General features: G+C 52.9%; 1 protein-coding gene across 1 annotated transcript in view; it reads right to left on the bottom strand.

Annotated features, from left to right (window-relative positions):
• The window catches only part of JPH2 (junctophilin 2), a 32574-nt gene extending 20604 nt beyond the window's left edge, over positions 1-11970 (bottom strand). Inside the window, exons 1-2 of the mRNA XM_065849750.2 lie at positions 11105-11970; positions 2990-3773 (exon numbers count right to left, since the gene is read on the bottom strand). Coding sequence (XP_065705822.1) covers positions 2990-3773; positions 11105-11483 — 1163 coding nt within the window. The 5' untranslated portion in view covers positions 11484-11970. The remainder of the gene's footprint in view (positions 1-2989; positions 3774-11104) is intronic.
• Positions 11971-15450: the final 3480 nt, after the last annotated feature.

The raw sequence follows: 15450 nt of genomic DNA, 5'->3' as shown, positions 1-15450 counted from the left end.
ATAACTTGATCCCCAGTACTGCTGACAGATGTGCCCTGGGTTTCTGTCTGACACCTGAGCAGCACCAAGGGGCTCTGCCTGGGCCGAGCTGGGATGGGCTGTTCAGGACACCATGACCCCATGCCAAATGATTTTCATCAAATTAATTAAAAAAAAAAAATCGCCATTCCATCATCCAGTGGCAAGGAGATGCCAGCTCTGTCCTCATCCTCTTGCACAACAGGGAAAGCAGCTGGATTTCCAGCCCGAGAGGATTCAGGAGGGAGCCAAGGAGGCCAGGGCAGTGTCGCTCAGGCAGAACAGGCAGCAGGGCAGGCAACAGCTGGCCACTTGGGCTTGTTTTCCTCAGGATTTCTATGCCTTCTATGGTACAAAAGAGTGAAATCTGGTCTTCTCCTGATGTTTCACCCCCAGACAGCAGAAGGCTGGGTATCACAGTAGTTTAACTCTGCAAGGGCCGCCGCCACAAGCACCAGAAGCAAATGTAACTCAAACATCTGTATGCAAGAGCACAGGTATACGGAGACTGTCAGGCATCTGCACAGCTGGGTCTTGCTAATAAGTTCCAAGAGATAACCTTACATACAGATATGTCGTATCTCCCTCAAAAAAAGGATTTGTGTAATTTGTGTAGCCTTAAGGACATTTTTTTGGGTAAGGTACACACTGCCATCTCAGGAGAAATACAAATGCCCCATCTAGAAAATGCCACCAAGTAGTTACAAGCCAGGGCAATGCTAATGATAGTACAGCCCTTTTATAAACCATAATAATTGATTTGCACAATCTGTCTGCAATTACTCTCTGTCCTGGGTGTGGAAACCGAGGCAAGGTTCAAGACCAAAGAGACAGTCAGTGGCAGAGCTGGGATTTAATGTGAGGACCTTCTCAGGGTAGAATTATCTATTTACTTCTGACTCTAAAGCTGAGCTGAAAGGAGGAAGAAGGAGAGCATGAGCCAGATTTTCAAAGCGCAGCAGGTAGAGAGAGTGGCTCTGCCCAGAGCAACATACACCAGGAATAAACGCTGATGGAAACGGTGAGTTATAGTTGACAGGAGCCCAAGTTCTCCTCCTTGTAGAGGCTCCAGCTCAGCCGCAGGAACGGGACTGGGGGCTCCGCACGGCTGGGGCGAGCGGCCGCCTCTTCCCTGCACAACAGCCGCTCTATCGCAGGGTCTGCGAGGGGAGGACTCCCTGGAGGAAAACTGGCTTAACGTCTTATTTCCTCCAGCTCTGAGGTTTCCTTAATAGGAAATTATTCCCCAGCCGTGCCGGGGAGGGATGCAGTCCCCCGTCAGGGCAGCAGGCGCATTCCAGCCCCTGATGGAAAACACTGCAGAGCTGCTTTTGATCCGAAGTGTAAATAGTGTATAATAAAAAGAGGCTTGTGTAAACCGGCCGAGCTCTCGGGGAGCAGCTTTTGCAGCTCCAGCCTCTTTATTTACGGGCACCCTATGCCGCAGCCGCACGCTTTTCCCGGGCAGGACGAAGCTGGTGTTGGGCTGAGCCTGCCCTGCCAGCAGGATCTGGTGGGCCCCACGCCACCCCAGCCTGTTATTTTTATCCTAGCTGGCCCTGCACGGCGTTTCACTTGCAGTCCTGCTGGTTTGTCTCTGCTGGGCTCCGAGGAAACTGGGTTTTGCTAAAAAAACAATAAAAAAAATCACATTCTCCACAAAACCTCGGAGCAGAAACGGCCACGGGAGGAGTCCAGCCGGAGTTTCTAGGAGGGGAGGGATAGGGCTTGGGAATTATTAGTGGCCATCATTCCCTATCTCTGCTTTGTAATGAAGGAACTTTGATAATTAAACAGCACTAAAAAGGAACAAGGCTGGAGAGGCCTTGAGTCCCACCTGCTGCCCAGCAGCTAAGCAAAGGCTGAGCGGGGCGAGGTTTTGATGGAGAGGCAAGGTAAAACCTCGAGGTCTTTCGTAACCATGTTTCCCCGAGAAAGAGGAGAAGAGCGAAGACTCCAACCCTGCTTGATGATCTCTGGTCCCTGCCAGGCCAGCATGCTGTGAGAAGAGGACCGTGCTGCCAGCACAGCTTGGACACGGGCAGGAACACGAGCAGGAGGATGAGGTTTCCCCCTGCCCTTCCCAGGCAGACCCCAGAGCTTCGCTTTTATCTCCTGCCTCCTCCGTCCCAGGAGGGATAGTAGAGCAATTAGCACTACACTTTCCTGCTAATTTCTAATGCAGCTAATTCTGAGCAGGGCCCATCTGTCTGGTCCCAACATACCGGGCAGTGCAGGGACAACACAGTGCCCACGTGCTTGCCAACACAAGGGACACTGGTGTGACAAGAGATGCCACATGCTGCAGCAGCCCCTCGCATGTTCCCTCTTGCACGCCATTGCACATGCATCCCCAGGCATGCTGCCGGCTGCCGCAGCCCCCTGCCCACCCCTGGGGTCTGGCCAGGACAAACTGGGGGGACAAAAGGGGACAATCCCAGCTAAGTTAAGCCAATGCATCACATAAACTCCACACAGAGCCACGCTGGTGCCTCTAGGGCTGAGCTGCGCTCTGCTGGAGATCCGATTCATCTGGGACATGTCCCACCAGCTGCTCAGGAGCCTGCTGGATTTACAATCAAACCCCACTGCCATCCTGTCCTGTCAATGACACCCAGCAGCTCCAGCAGCCTGGCATAGCGCTCTAGAGTGCTCCCCGTCCCACCAGCTCCCGTTCCCTGTCCCGCTGAGCATCCCTGCTGGCCACTGGCTCCCCCAAGGACTGGGCAGGTGGACAGGAGAGGAAGCAAGAGAGCTGACAGGTCCTGAGCACTCCTGGGCTGCCAGGAGCGACCTCAGCCCCACTCTGCCAACATTCAGTGAAAATAATTCGATAGAAATTGTGAGGAGACACACTTGACCCCACTGCCAGTGCACAGCGAGGAGGCACATAACACAGCTCCAGAAGGATACATGGGATGGGGACCACCACCACCATGGGGACCTGTGCATTGCAGCCCCAAACACCTACCTGGATGCTGCGATCTCCGACTTCTGCCGGGCAATGGCCGCGGCTCTCTGAGCCCCTTCGACGCTCCTGTCCACCTTCTGCCGGATCTTGGCGCTCTTGAGGGGTATCACGCGCTTCTTCATGCCCTTGACGAGGACATTGTGGCGGTACTTGCCCTCCTCCTTCTTGCCATCAGGCAGCGTGGTGCAGCCATAGCCGTGCCGCAGGTTGTCCAGCCACTCACCCTCGTACTTCAGCCCGCTGGAGCGCTCGCTGACACCAAAGCCGGCGCGCTTGTCATTCTTCCACTCACCCATGTAGGTCTCCGTGGTGGTGGCATCGATGTCGGACTCAAAAGGTGGGTACTCCTCGCCTTCGGCGCCCTCGCCCAGGCTGACGGTGGAGGTGGCATCACTGGCGGCCGAGCTGATCCCGCTCTCGCTCTTGAGAAAGCTGACACGACTCTTCTGGCTGGCCAGGGACGACTTGGACTCGGACTTCTTCAGCTTCCCCAGCAAGGAGCCCCTGCGGAAGAGCCCCCCCTTCTTGGGCTTGCCAGCCTCCGCGTCCGCGTAGAGGCTGAGGGCAAAGCCCCCGCGGGTGATGGTGGGCGAGAGGGGCAGGTTCTCGGGGTTGGCGGCGGGGGAGTCCTGCTGGGGCAGGGTGCCATTGCTGTGCTCGCTGCGCAGGGAGGACAGGGAGGTGCGCAGGGGGGAGCGCACCACGGAGGCCATGCCGTAGGGCACGCTCTGCCGTACCCCGTAGCCGTGCCGCATGCCATTGGTGAACTGGCCCTGGTACGTGCCTGCGGGAGAGAAGAGGGACAGGGTGAAAAGGCAGCTCACTCCTGCAAAGCAAGGTGGGCTGAGGGGCAGAGCTGCCCTAGAGAGACTGCACCCCCCTTCCCTCCAAAAGAAAAGCCACAGGTCTGCTAGTGCTCACCCACGTGCAGCTGTCCCCAGGGAGCAGAGGGCAGAGGACGCGAGCCTGAAAGCCGCTGCTGGCAGGTGACACCTCACTGGGAAGGGGCTGGGGTGCCAGGGGACATTGGTGCAAACCCAAAGTCACTCAAGGGATGGGGTCTGGATTTGCATCCAGAGCTGGAGGCAGCCCCATGGGGCTGGAGTGTGGGCTGTGCCAAGAGGATGACAGCAGCCCCAGCAGACACGCGAGCTGCAGTGACACAGCTCTCCTTGGCTCCGTGACAGTCCCTTTCAGCCCATTCTGCAGTTCGTCACTCACAGGGTGCCAGGACCGGCTCTAGACCCCTGAGTCGGGCACCTGGCCCACAGCAGTGGCTGCCTCTGTACCTGTGGCTGCATCTGCTGGGCTTCTCCATGGCCCCAAGACCAAGGCTTATGCCACACTGCACAAACCAAGAGATGGGTGAAAAAGGGAGGAGAGGAGCAGAGTAGCTCTGTGTGGGGTTCCTCCAGCTCTGCCTTAGAAACCACCACCCTCCCACACTCCTCCAGACCCATCTTTAGAGGCCACACAGTGTCAGATGATGGGAGACACAGAGAGGATCATGCTCACCATGGCCAGGGCTGCACCCTGGGTACGAGACCCTGCTAAGAGCCAGAACGACCTTGGCAGCAACACCTTGAAAGACTGGGAAAAGCACATCACTCCTCTCCAAACCCCTTCCAGGTCTGCACCTTTGCTGGCTCCAGAGGAGTGAACTGAAGATGACCACTCTGATTTTCTCCCCAGGATGTCAAGAGACATAAAGTAGTAGCATCAAAGCCCCCTGTGGGAAGAGCTCCTAGGATGGGCAGGAGGGCTGGTGGGGCAGCACCCACACCCCGGGCCAGCACAGCGGGTTGTGGGGTCAGCACATCCCACCGAGTCCTGAGCGATGGGACGGGACAGGATGAGCTGTCTCCCCAGCCCCGCTCTCCTTGCTCTGTAGATACAGTTGCCTCAGAAACCAGCAAACCACCCCAAACAAAAGCAGCATTCAGCTCTGGTCCCAGCATTACAGGACCCAGAACAGGCCATCTCATCCCAAACCAGCATGCTGGGGGCAGAGGCCGCTGGCAGCCCTCCTTCCCGGGGTGCAGGAGAACAGGCAGGGTGTGCTGGGGGAGGACAAACACCCCTGGAAAGGCCACCCCACTTCTTTACTCTCCTGGGTGCTGCTTCGCACAAGTGAAGGGCCAGCCACACTGGGGGCGTTTTCACGGGCATCTGTCCTAAACCTGGTTTTCATTAAGCAGTGACCTACCAGGAGGCACCAAATTTTGGGAGAGCAAGCACTCCCAGGGCCCTGGGGAGGCTCAGCGGGGCCAGGCTGAGAAAGAAGGGGGTGACCTATCTTCAAGGCATTTATCTCCCCCCTCAGATGCTGTTACTGAGACCACAGATGACCCTGCTCCCCAGGGAGCAAATCCAATTCCTTCTTTGGTGATTGTGGGAGTGCATATTTTACGGTCTCCCAGGCTACTTCTGCAGCATAATCTCTCCTCCCAAGCTTCAGGTTTCATTGAAATCCTTTTGGACCCGCCTGTGGAGTGTTAACTTACAGCGCCAGGGGCCAGGAAAGACAAGAAGTGCCCGAGCGGGCAGCAGCTGCTGCCCCGGGGTGAGCTGCCCCCTGCCAGCCCCTGCCCACCCCACAGCACAGGGGATTTCGGGCTCCCTGCAAACATTTGGTCTCTTCTATTAAAAACAAAAATAAGAGTTCGGGTAGTGCAGAGCATCTGCGGGATGTAGCTGGGCACGGGGAGCAGGCTGCCAGAGCAAGGGGCCACTGCCCAGTTTCTTGGCAGAGTTTGAATCTCTGTTAGGAAAAATAAGATGGGTAGCATGGATCAGGAGTCTGCGCATGAGCAGGGAGCCAAGGACCATTGCTGGAGATGCCCAGGTGTCTGGGGGTGTTCCTCACTGTGCTCCCAAATCCCTCTCTGTAAAATGGTGATGACTCTTCCCAGCACAAAATGAAGTTACAAGGACCCCTGTGGTGCCCCCATGCCCCTCCCCAGCACCAGCCGGTGAAGCCAGCGCTCCATCCTCGCCCAGCCAGCGAGCAGGGCTGACACACGATCGGGGTGACATTGGAGACCTCCTCCTAGGAGGGGACAGCCTTGCACATAGCAGGCTGCAGCTGGTAGTGCTGCCGTGTTAACCCCATGGAATAGGAACTCTGGCAAAGTCTGGCAGGTTTAGGGGACTCAGCTGCTCCTCGGAGGCCCTCCAGCAAGTCCCTGGCCCCCTCGATGCCCCCAGGCAGCACCGGGGTCACCTGGATTGGAAAAGCCACGTGGTACAGTGGATCTTCAGGGAGCAGAGACTGGGGTGACATGTCTTGGGGCCACATGTGTCCACCCTCAACACGAGGTTTCACACCAGCTCTTCAGACTGGCCCCAGCTGCCTGATTTCAGCCCACACGGCACAAGTAGTACTGTCCCTCCAGCACGTGGTGTGACCAAACCCTCCAACCCAGCCTGGCTTAACAGTGGGCACCAACACACAGCACTGCCCAGTGACTGTGGGGACGAGCAGGCGGTGCCGTGTCCCTGTCACGCCACCGTCCAGTGCCCGGCTGAGGCTTCGTGCCAGGGCAGAGCCATAAATCACCCCTGGAGAGGAGCCAAAGGCTGCTGAGAGTGGCTGCAGGCGCCGGCAGCCGTGCATCGGGGCACGCAAGGTTTGAGCAGAGCCAAGCCCTGGCTCACCAGCACGTCCCAGTGCAGCCAGTTCAAGAGAGAAAAGGGGCTGTGCAAACCCCCTGTGCACCGCTTAGCAAGGCTGTACCTCCCCGAGCCACTGACACCCCCTGAATATCACAGCAGCCTGGGCATGGGGGGACAGGCAGGATGCAAAGCTGCCAGCCAGGCAGCTCACATGCATCTGAGGTGCTGTAAAAATTAATCTAAAAAGCAGTGGATGTGCAAAAAAAAAAAAAAAAAAAAATCTCTATGTAGGAAGAAAATGGGACAGTGTTGCCACTTTCCCGCCATCCCTGATTCACCAGGGTGGTGGGACAGAGTCACCTAGCACCATTGAGGTGTGGTTACTGGGGCACAGGACCCCAATCACCCTTTAACTGGTTGCATTTTTCCTCATCCTAATGACAAGAAAACACTGGTTCCTCTGCAATCCCCAGGCACATGGTTCACCACCTCTGCCCATCCCCAGCCAAAGTGGATGGTGGCCCTGCCTGGGTACCTTCATAGGATGGGGAGGATTAAATGATGGGATTGATGGAAATGGTATCCCTGCAGCCTTGCCCTCCAAACACAGCGGAGGGGTGGCAGCACCCTCCATTTCGCCCTGGCAGCAGAACAGGCGAAAGCTTGAGCTCCTGGTGCACACCCAGCCTGGCAGTGAGCGCCCGCTGTCAGCAGCATCACATCTCCACTTCACAGCCACCTCTAAGCTCTCGTATAATTAGCGATGGATGTAAATAATACAAACAACCAGGTAAATAATGCAAACAACTCAAACCGTGTCACTGCCCTACAGTCTTCTGCTGTTACCCAAATACTGTGATGACAGACGTGTTGGAAGAACTCAGTGTAAAAAGGCCACGGACATTAAATCAATGCACAGCATCACGCGTGAGACAGGCGAGCAAAAACTAAGTGCTTGTTTTTTGTGCCAACAGTACTATCTGATGGATTCTGTTGGAAAAGAGAGAGGGGTTGGAAAAAGAAAATCACAGCATTAATTCATGGGGCAAATTCAGCCACATAGGAGATTTGCTACAAAGGCAGCACCATCTCGGCTCACCCAGAGCCCATTCCTGCTTTCCCGGCCGCTGCCCCACAGATGCTGCTCCCTCTGCCCCATCCCAGCCCCTTCCCACCGCCCTGCCCGGGCACCCGAGGAGCTGGCGCTGCTCCACATCACCCCGGTTCATCTCTCCCCGAAAAGCACACTTCTGCATTTCTTTGGCCCTTTCTTGTAGTCTGGTGATTGCTGAATGGTCCAATTGTTTCTGCACAGAGTTAATAGACACAGCTATTTTCTCTTAGCACCCTAGAGAGCAAATTGCAGTGTCAAAAATAAGTTGGTTTTAGGCTGCTTCAATTGTTTTTCCCCCCAATATTGATATATAGACCGTTATTTGTATAGCAAAGTCCAGCTATGGGACAGATCCTGGATACATAGCATCATTCTGCATTAGCAACAAGATTTTTTTGTTTTTTGCAGTTTACTGGGTCAAGCAGTCGGAGTCAAAAGCAGAAAAGTATCCCTGAAACGAGGCCTTCCTGACAGCGAACACAAAACTTACAGGTAGAAGCCAAATAACTAAGTATTTACTCGTAGTTTAGTTTTCAAAGTGATGAGTTCCGTCACACTGTGCCTTCCACAACCCCAATCACTGCCCACATTAGCTGGTGCATCCTGCCCCTATAAAGGGCTCTGAGGTCTTTCCTGGTGACAGCAGCACACACGTCTATTCAGTTTGGATACCCAAGGAACTACATCATAGTGCTACTGTCTTTACCCCACCACATCAGCAGCTCTGAACTCCTTGGCTGATTTCAATCAACGTTACACAAGGCAAGCTCTCCAAGCCATCCTCTCACAGAGCTTTAACGAAAACAGGCATTTGGTAGCAGAGAGAAAAAGCAAAATGATCCACACAGTGCCTGGGCTAAACCATACCATGAGTTCACTTCTTATTAGACACCAAAAATCTAGACGGGGTTTCAAAAAGCTGCACTCCAGTTTTGGGTTTTATTAGCCACCAACCTCGGCCAACCACAAGCTACAGATCACAAGCAACTCTATAAGAATATTCTAAGTATATTTTGAAGTATAAAGCTTTTACGTATGTGTATATATATATATAAAGTTAATGTAAAGTCTATTTTAAAACATTTGGAATCAACTGCAGCCCCTTGAAATCCACAGGCAGTTCAACCATGACCTCAACCTTCTAACGACCCGGCAGGACCCACGCGTTCCCAGAGCTCTCTTCCTCATGTGGCTGCTTCCAGGGGGCTTGGGAATCACGTCCCCTACTCAAGGGACGGCAGATTTCCAAAGCCCTTCCAGATGTTTATCTTGGCAACCTCGAATCCAAATATTAACAGGTCCAACCAGCAGCCTGGTCACATCTGGATCTTGCAGATGGTTACTGTGTGCAGGTGAGGAAACAAAGCAGGGGTGAGCCCTGCAAGTCCTACCCATGTGATACTGCTGGCAATCTCCACCCTGGCTTTGGGTGCAGCTTTCTACACGTTCTTGTAGCATCAGGGAAGCTTGCGTGTTGAATGAATGGCTCGGACCAGCCCAGACGTGACACCCAACGCAAGGAGCAGCAGCTGGGCACCCATGGCACAGCCCTCATAAGCCAGGTCTGGCTGGGCTCAGCTCAGCACTGCCCAAGGTGGAGGGCACATCTTCAGAGATCAGGGCTAAACTGTCAGCCCCAGGCAGCATCAGGGATCACAAAGACAGCACTTTTCTGGGTGCAGGACAACATCCTGGGGAGCGCTATGCTGACAGAAGCAGTATCATATATATCCTTACAGGAGAGAACCTTGACTCGTCTTTTTCCCTTTCCTGTCCCCAGTTTTTAGTCCAAGATCTAATCAAGTTCAAACTCTGTCAATTTTTGCCTCTCAAAATTCTCTACGGCATTAACTTGAAATCCAGTTGCCTTGCACCCTTAGAAGAAGATGCATTTTAGGAAGCAGGAAGGAAACGACTGCAGATTCATAGGAGACCTTTCAATCTCCAGAATAAAAGACCCAACAGCAGCTGTTGCCAACAGTTACCTGACGGCTGGCTGTTACTCATCAGAGCACCTTACACGTAACCTACGTGTCTTACAGCCACATGTGAAGTTTCTGCAGCACACAAGTGTGTTAACCTGAACTCTCACTGCCGCAGTTCAACCCCCACAGCTTGCGGTTTAACCGGTCCACAGCCACGGGGCAGAGCGGGGAGAAAATTTAAGGGGATGGAGGGATGAATCACCTTGTATCTGTACCTGCAACTTCAAATGGCACAGACAAAAATCAGTCAACTTCGGGACTACATTCCCAGGGGTTCAAGTTAGCCGCGTACCTAGGCAACTCATTGAAAAATACATCTACAAAAGCAAAACCCCGTCAGCCAGTCTTGAATTAGTCCATTTTTCTAATCTCTATGAATCTGATGTTTTTCATTCTGAAGATTTACATCATTACCACTATTTTTCTTTACAAACTAAATTAATTGCCTGTCCTAGATAAATATAGATGTAATTCTGATCCATATTTTGAAGAGTATTTCTTTCAAATCGCCCTCTCTATTTAGGTATCCTAAATATGGCAGCCTGGAACATTACAGTACTGAGGAGCCACAGAATTACTTGCAGAGAGATTCTTGCAATGTTTCTAACCCCTAAATTGCCACTAATGCAAAAACACAATCAGATGAAGCAATTACAGAGCACAACAAATATCTGACTGCACAGCGCGTTTGTATACTAGCAAGGGTTGAGAGCATCCAAGTAATCGAAGGGATTTATTTTAGGGAAAGGCGTGTGACTACATATTCTAGACAGCTTAGATAAACTCAGTGAAAACAGTTCAGTAAAGCAGATGTCCAGGCAGCCTCTCAGAGGCACACCAGCAGTGTTTAATGCATAAGCAAAGCATGCTATGGTGCTGTGGGCAGCTTATATGCAACGTGAAAACATTCGCAGCTTGCTGCCCGGTGAGCAAGTGAACAGCTCACTGTGGTAAAGCACCAGTGAGGAGTTTCTGTTTTGGTTCAATGATGAACTGCAATAACCAGTCCCTGGGGAACCAGGAGTCACAGACTACACAAAACCAAGTTGGTTGGTGTTAATATTGATACAGACGCTTGAAAGCAGCTCCCGAGGGAGGGATGGTGGGTGCAATGCTCCTGCTGCTGCTCCCTCGTGTCTGCAGACGGCGAGCTGCACACGCCGTGCCCGACAGCAGGGATCAGGGCACAAACACGTGTTTACAAGGGGGTTGCCCCCCAGGTCCGGCTTCTTGACCTAAGCACACCAACGGCTCCTTGTAGGCCACTGTGCCTGTCTGGATCTCACTAGTAGGGACAGGAACAGGTCACCCCTTCAGCGGGGACAACACGTAGCTTCTGCCACCGCAGTCTGGGTATCATGCTGTTCATCACCCTCCCAGCCCCTCCGGAGTCACCCTTACCTCCATCGGCGTATGTCTCGGTGCCATAGCCATCCTGCAGGCCGTTATTCCAGGTACCTTCATACTTGGCTCCGCTGCTCATGCTCTGCCTTGCGCCATACCGTCCCTTAAAGCCATGGGTCCACTCGCCTCTGTAAACCCACCGTCCTTTGGTCTCGATTCCTAGGCCGTGCCTCTTGCCTTGGGACCAGTAGCCTTCATAGGTGTTGCCACTAGGCCATGTGTATACACCCACCACTTCGAAGCCGTAGTTCCAGGAGCCCGAGTACTCGCCCTGGCCCTTGGGGCCGGTGCAGATGCCGTGCCCATGGGCTTTGCCCCCTTCCCAGCCCCCACAATAGGCACCTCCATCATCGAAATCAAACCTGCCGCCACTCATGGTGCCCCCCCAGCGCCCACTCAGCCGGGCAGCTCTCTCAGGGGCAGAGCTCCGGGACGCGGGGGCAGCTGCAGCATCCCCGAAGGAGCCGGGCTGGGCGCCGGGAGCAGCCGCTCCTGTCTCGCCTCGCCCGGCCGAGGGGCCGGGGAACGGGAGGAAGGAGAAATTGGAAGGAGGGGAGAGGAGAGGGGCGGGCCGGGTCCGAGCCCCCCCGGGAGGGGCAGCCGAGCCGCGCCGCTACCTGCCCCGCCGCCGCGCCCCCGCCGCGGGCATGGGGCTGCCCGGGGAGCTGAGCAGCCCGGGGAGCGGAGCCCCGCGGGGAGCCGAGCAGCCCAGGGAGCCAAGGAAGGGGGTCCCGAGCCGACTGCGCTCCCCCGGCCGCCGCTGCTGCCCGCCCCGGCGCTCTGCTCCGCTCTCCTCCCCCGCCGGGAGAAAGGTCAGCGCTGCCCTAACAAGGCCATCGGATCCCAGGAGCTGCTCCCAAAAATAACCCCCCAGAGCCCGGCCTCCGCCCGTGGGCCCTTTTATGAAGGAGGGAAGAGACATTCCCCCCCGTCCCGTCCGTCCGTCCCCCCCCCGCCCCGGGCAGGGATCCAGGCAGAGAACAGGCTGGGAAAGTAAACGTCTGCTTAAAATAGAGAGAGCATGGGAAGGGGGCGCGTCCCTCCCGCCACGCTGCCCGGCCGGGCGCACCGGCAGCCGCCCCGGGACGGGACGGAGCCGGCGGCGGAGCCGGGAGCCGCGTCCCGGGGCGATGCCCCGGGCAGAGCGCAGCCGCGGGGCCGCGCCGGGTTTGCTCACCCCGTCAGAGTTACAGCAGGGAGTCAGAGCACAGCTACACCTGCGTTACAGCGTACGTTCTGCTCAGCCTGGCCACTGCTTTAAAGTGAACTTCGGAGCTGCTGTAGGGTATAGAAAAGGATTCACAAGGAGACATTCCCTCCTCTCCCAAACAACAAACTCACCAAGATCACCCACTGCGTAACAGCTGGCAGCATAGCTTACTCTCACTGTATTTGGAGAAGGTGAGACCCTACACTTGGATAGTTGCAGACACATAGTAGTGACAGCTCACCTTGCTTGTAGTGATCCGTGTCACCAAATGCAGCTGATGGAGAAGCCGAGGAATGAAATACCAGGGTAACAGGATAATCCAAGCCCTCCCTTCTTCCAGCCACACATGTCCCATCTCCTAAAGACACTGGCACAGCAGGACCGTGAAGAGATGACCTTCCCCTCTCAGACCACAAGCTGCTGAGAAGCTGCAAGAGTTGTGAGGTGAGACTGCTGTCGGCTGTGCTCTGCCCTTTGAGATGGGCCCCGGAGACCTGCGCTGAGCTCTGGGGCAAAGCTGCCACAGACAACAGCGAGTTTCACACATATAACACAGCTTTACAACTTGCACAACACCCACATCGGTGTTTCTACAAAGAGGCATGGGAAAAAAAACACATACAAGAAAAGCTCAGTGTGTATATACAGCACAAACTATGAAATACCTGCAGGCACAGGTGAGACGGACCAACCGCTCACTATAAAGCTAATTACAAAAGTACCCACTTGTGTTCAGCCACAGGAGGGAACTGGCACTGCAGTAAGGGACTCTGGCACAACTGCGAAGTGCTGCTTGGCACAATTAGCCCTCTAAAGCTTATTTTTTTTTTCTTAAGTCAGATTTCTTAATTGGCTTCAGTTGGATTTATTTTTTCTAAAGCTAAGCTTTTAGACTACTCAGTCATGCTTTCAAGGTCCTCTATGCACAATTAAGGGTTGGAAATCCACATTTTCTTAAAGCAAAACCCAAAGTTTTTGTTTTGTGGTTTCTGGGTAGACCAAATCATTTTAAAATGCCCTGTAGTAACAGAAGGGAAAGTGTTAAGGCAGCAGTGGCAGCTGCCCATGGTCTTCTATTTCATGGTGTTCCAAGATTTACCAGCCCAAATATGTTGTAACTGGCCTAAGAGGATGCCAGATTCAGGACCACACAATTTACTTAGCAGCTCTTCCTAATTATACAGCACAGTTATGAACTGATAGTACATGCTGTTTCAATGTTAATAATTTATGCAGATGTTGGCATTTAAAAAGCCTTTCCTGACCACTAACGTACCCACACAGCCAAACCTCAGAAAGCACTAACACTGCCTGTGCACCACGGCACCACCCAGGGCTGCTCATGTTCCTTCATTTTGGCAGAAAAACTCAGATTCTTTCCCGAAAGCTGCGGAGCAGCATGCAGCACCCGGCCGGCAGCACCCGGCCGGCAGCACCCGGCCAGGCCTGACCTCTAGTGGCTCAGCACAACTTCATGTCTCTCCATTTTTTTTTTACATTATGTCCTGGATTTCAATTCACTTTATTTAACACATTACTGAGCAGTTGACATTGCAATCCTAAACCCAGCAGGTACAGGTCTGTGGTGACTAATGAAAGAAATTATATAAAGCAGCACCGTATTGAAGATGTTCTCAGCCCCACAACCTGTGCTCTGGCTGCCGCCTGCAAGCATTTGGGAACAGTGAAGAATCATTATTTGAGAGGTAAGGTCATTCTGCACTTCTCAGCCCTGTCCATTGCAGGAAATAGACAGCACACAATTGCCTTGAATTCGGAACACAGAAACACAGCTAGCTACGAGCAGGGAAGGACCCAAGTACGATCTACAAGGGATAGATGACACTTCAGAACTGGCAAACAGGTAAATATGCACAGCCACTTAGTTAAAATGTTAGGTACTGCCACAGAAATATACACAAAAAACCCCAAGACTAACACCAAAGAATTTCACAGGGCAATGTTTGTCTCCATTTCTTTTCCAGACCTTACTGTTAAGAAAAGTTCAGGTACTGCAAATAATAAAGACAAACTTAACTCATGCCCCCCTCAGCAAATCATTATTTGATGGGATGTCCCTTTGTTAAACACATATCTATGGAAGACAGATTGTGCTGATGAACACCAAGTATGGCAAACTGTTTGCTCCTGAAGAAGTAGATTCCAGGAAGAATACAAAGTTCCACCAGTATTTTGGACCTGGATGAGGCATCTAAAGTGACAATGGACAATGGTTTAGCAAAAAGACTGGAGGGTAAAGAAAATACAGTGCTCAACATTTTCCTACTGTGCATCTGACAACTGTTTGCTCAAGTCTACAAATCTTAACACTGGAAGAATTATACTTGGTTTATAGAGCAGGCTGAACAAAGCTGAAAGTATAGTGCAGGAAGTAGCACCACCGAAGGCTGTTTCAGCCTTCATAATAAATAAACTAAACAAGGTCCATCAACTCATTTCTCCTTTGGCTAATGAAGCAGCAATCCCCTTGGGGACAGGAGGGTATTTCTCCTGCTGCTGACAAGTCTCTAAGGCCTGTTGGATCTGCAAAAAAACTTACGCTTACTTTACATTTTCCACTAACCAACAATGCAGAGATCAGAACAAGCTCTCGAAACAATCTTGCTTTCATCAGAGTTCTTCTCATCGGGAAGCCTTGCAAACAAATGTTATGTTAACCTAAGAGCATCTGACTACATTGACATCAAAGGTAGGGCAGGGGGACGCCTGTTCAGCCTGTCAGAAATAAAGCCCCTTGAAGCACAAAGAAAAAACAGTGCCCCCAGCCCAAGAAAAGACAACTCTGCCTCCTGAGTTTGCCTGGAGTGGTAATAGTACCAAGGAGAGGACAGGAGATGGTCACTCCTTTATGAAACAAAATCAAAGGCATAAGTGTTCAGAACCGCAAGTGTCAAGTGTTAACGACCAGAGATCAAAGCAAATTCAAAGAAGCCAAAACCACACCAAGTTTCTCACAATAATAGGTCTAATCACCAAGCAATCTGGAGACTCTTCCAAATTGAAACAGGAGGACTTTGAAAACAAAGCAGAATTTCCCAAATGTTAGTCATTTAATTATAGTCAGGTATGCATTAAACACGTTCACCGTGTTTATTTCCTTACTTATTCCAAG

Source organism: Patagioenas fasciata, chromosome 16 (assembly GCF_037038585.1).
Source record: "Patagioenas fasciata isolate bPatFas1 chromosome 16, bPatFas1.hap1, whole genome shotgun sequence".
Taxonomy (NCBI): Eukaryota; Metazoa; Chordata; class Aves; order Columbiformes; family Columbidae; genus Patagioenas; species Patagioenas fasciata.
Note: the sequence above shows the minus strand (reverse complement) of the source record. Positions and strands in the feature narration are given on the sequence as shown.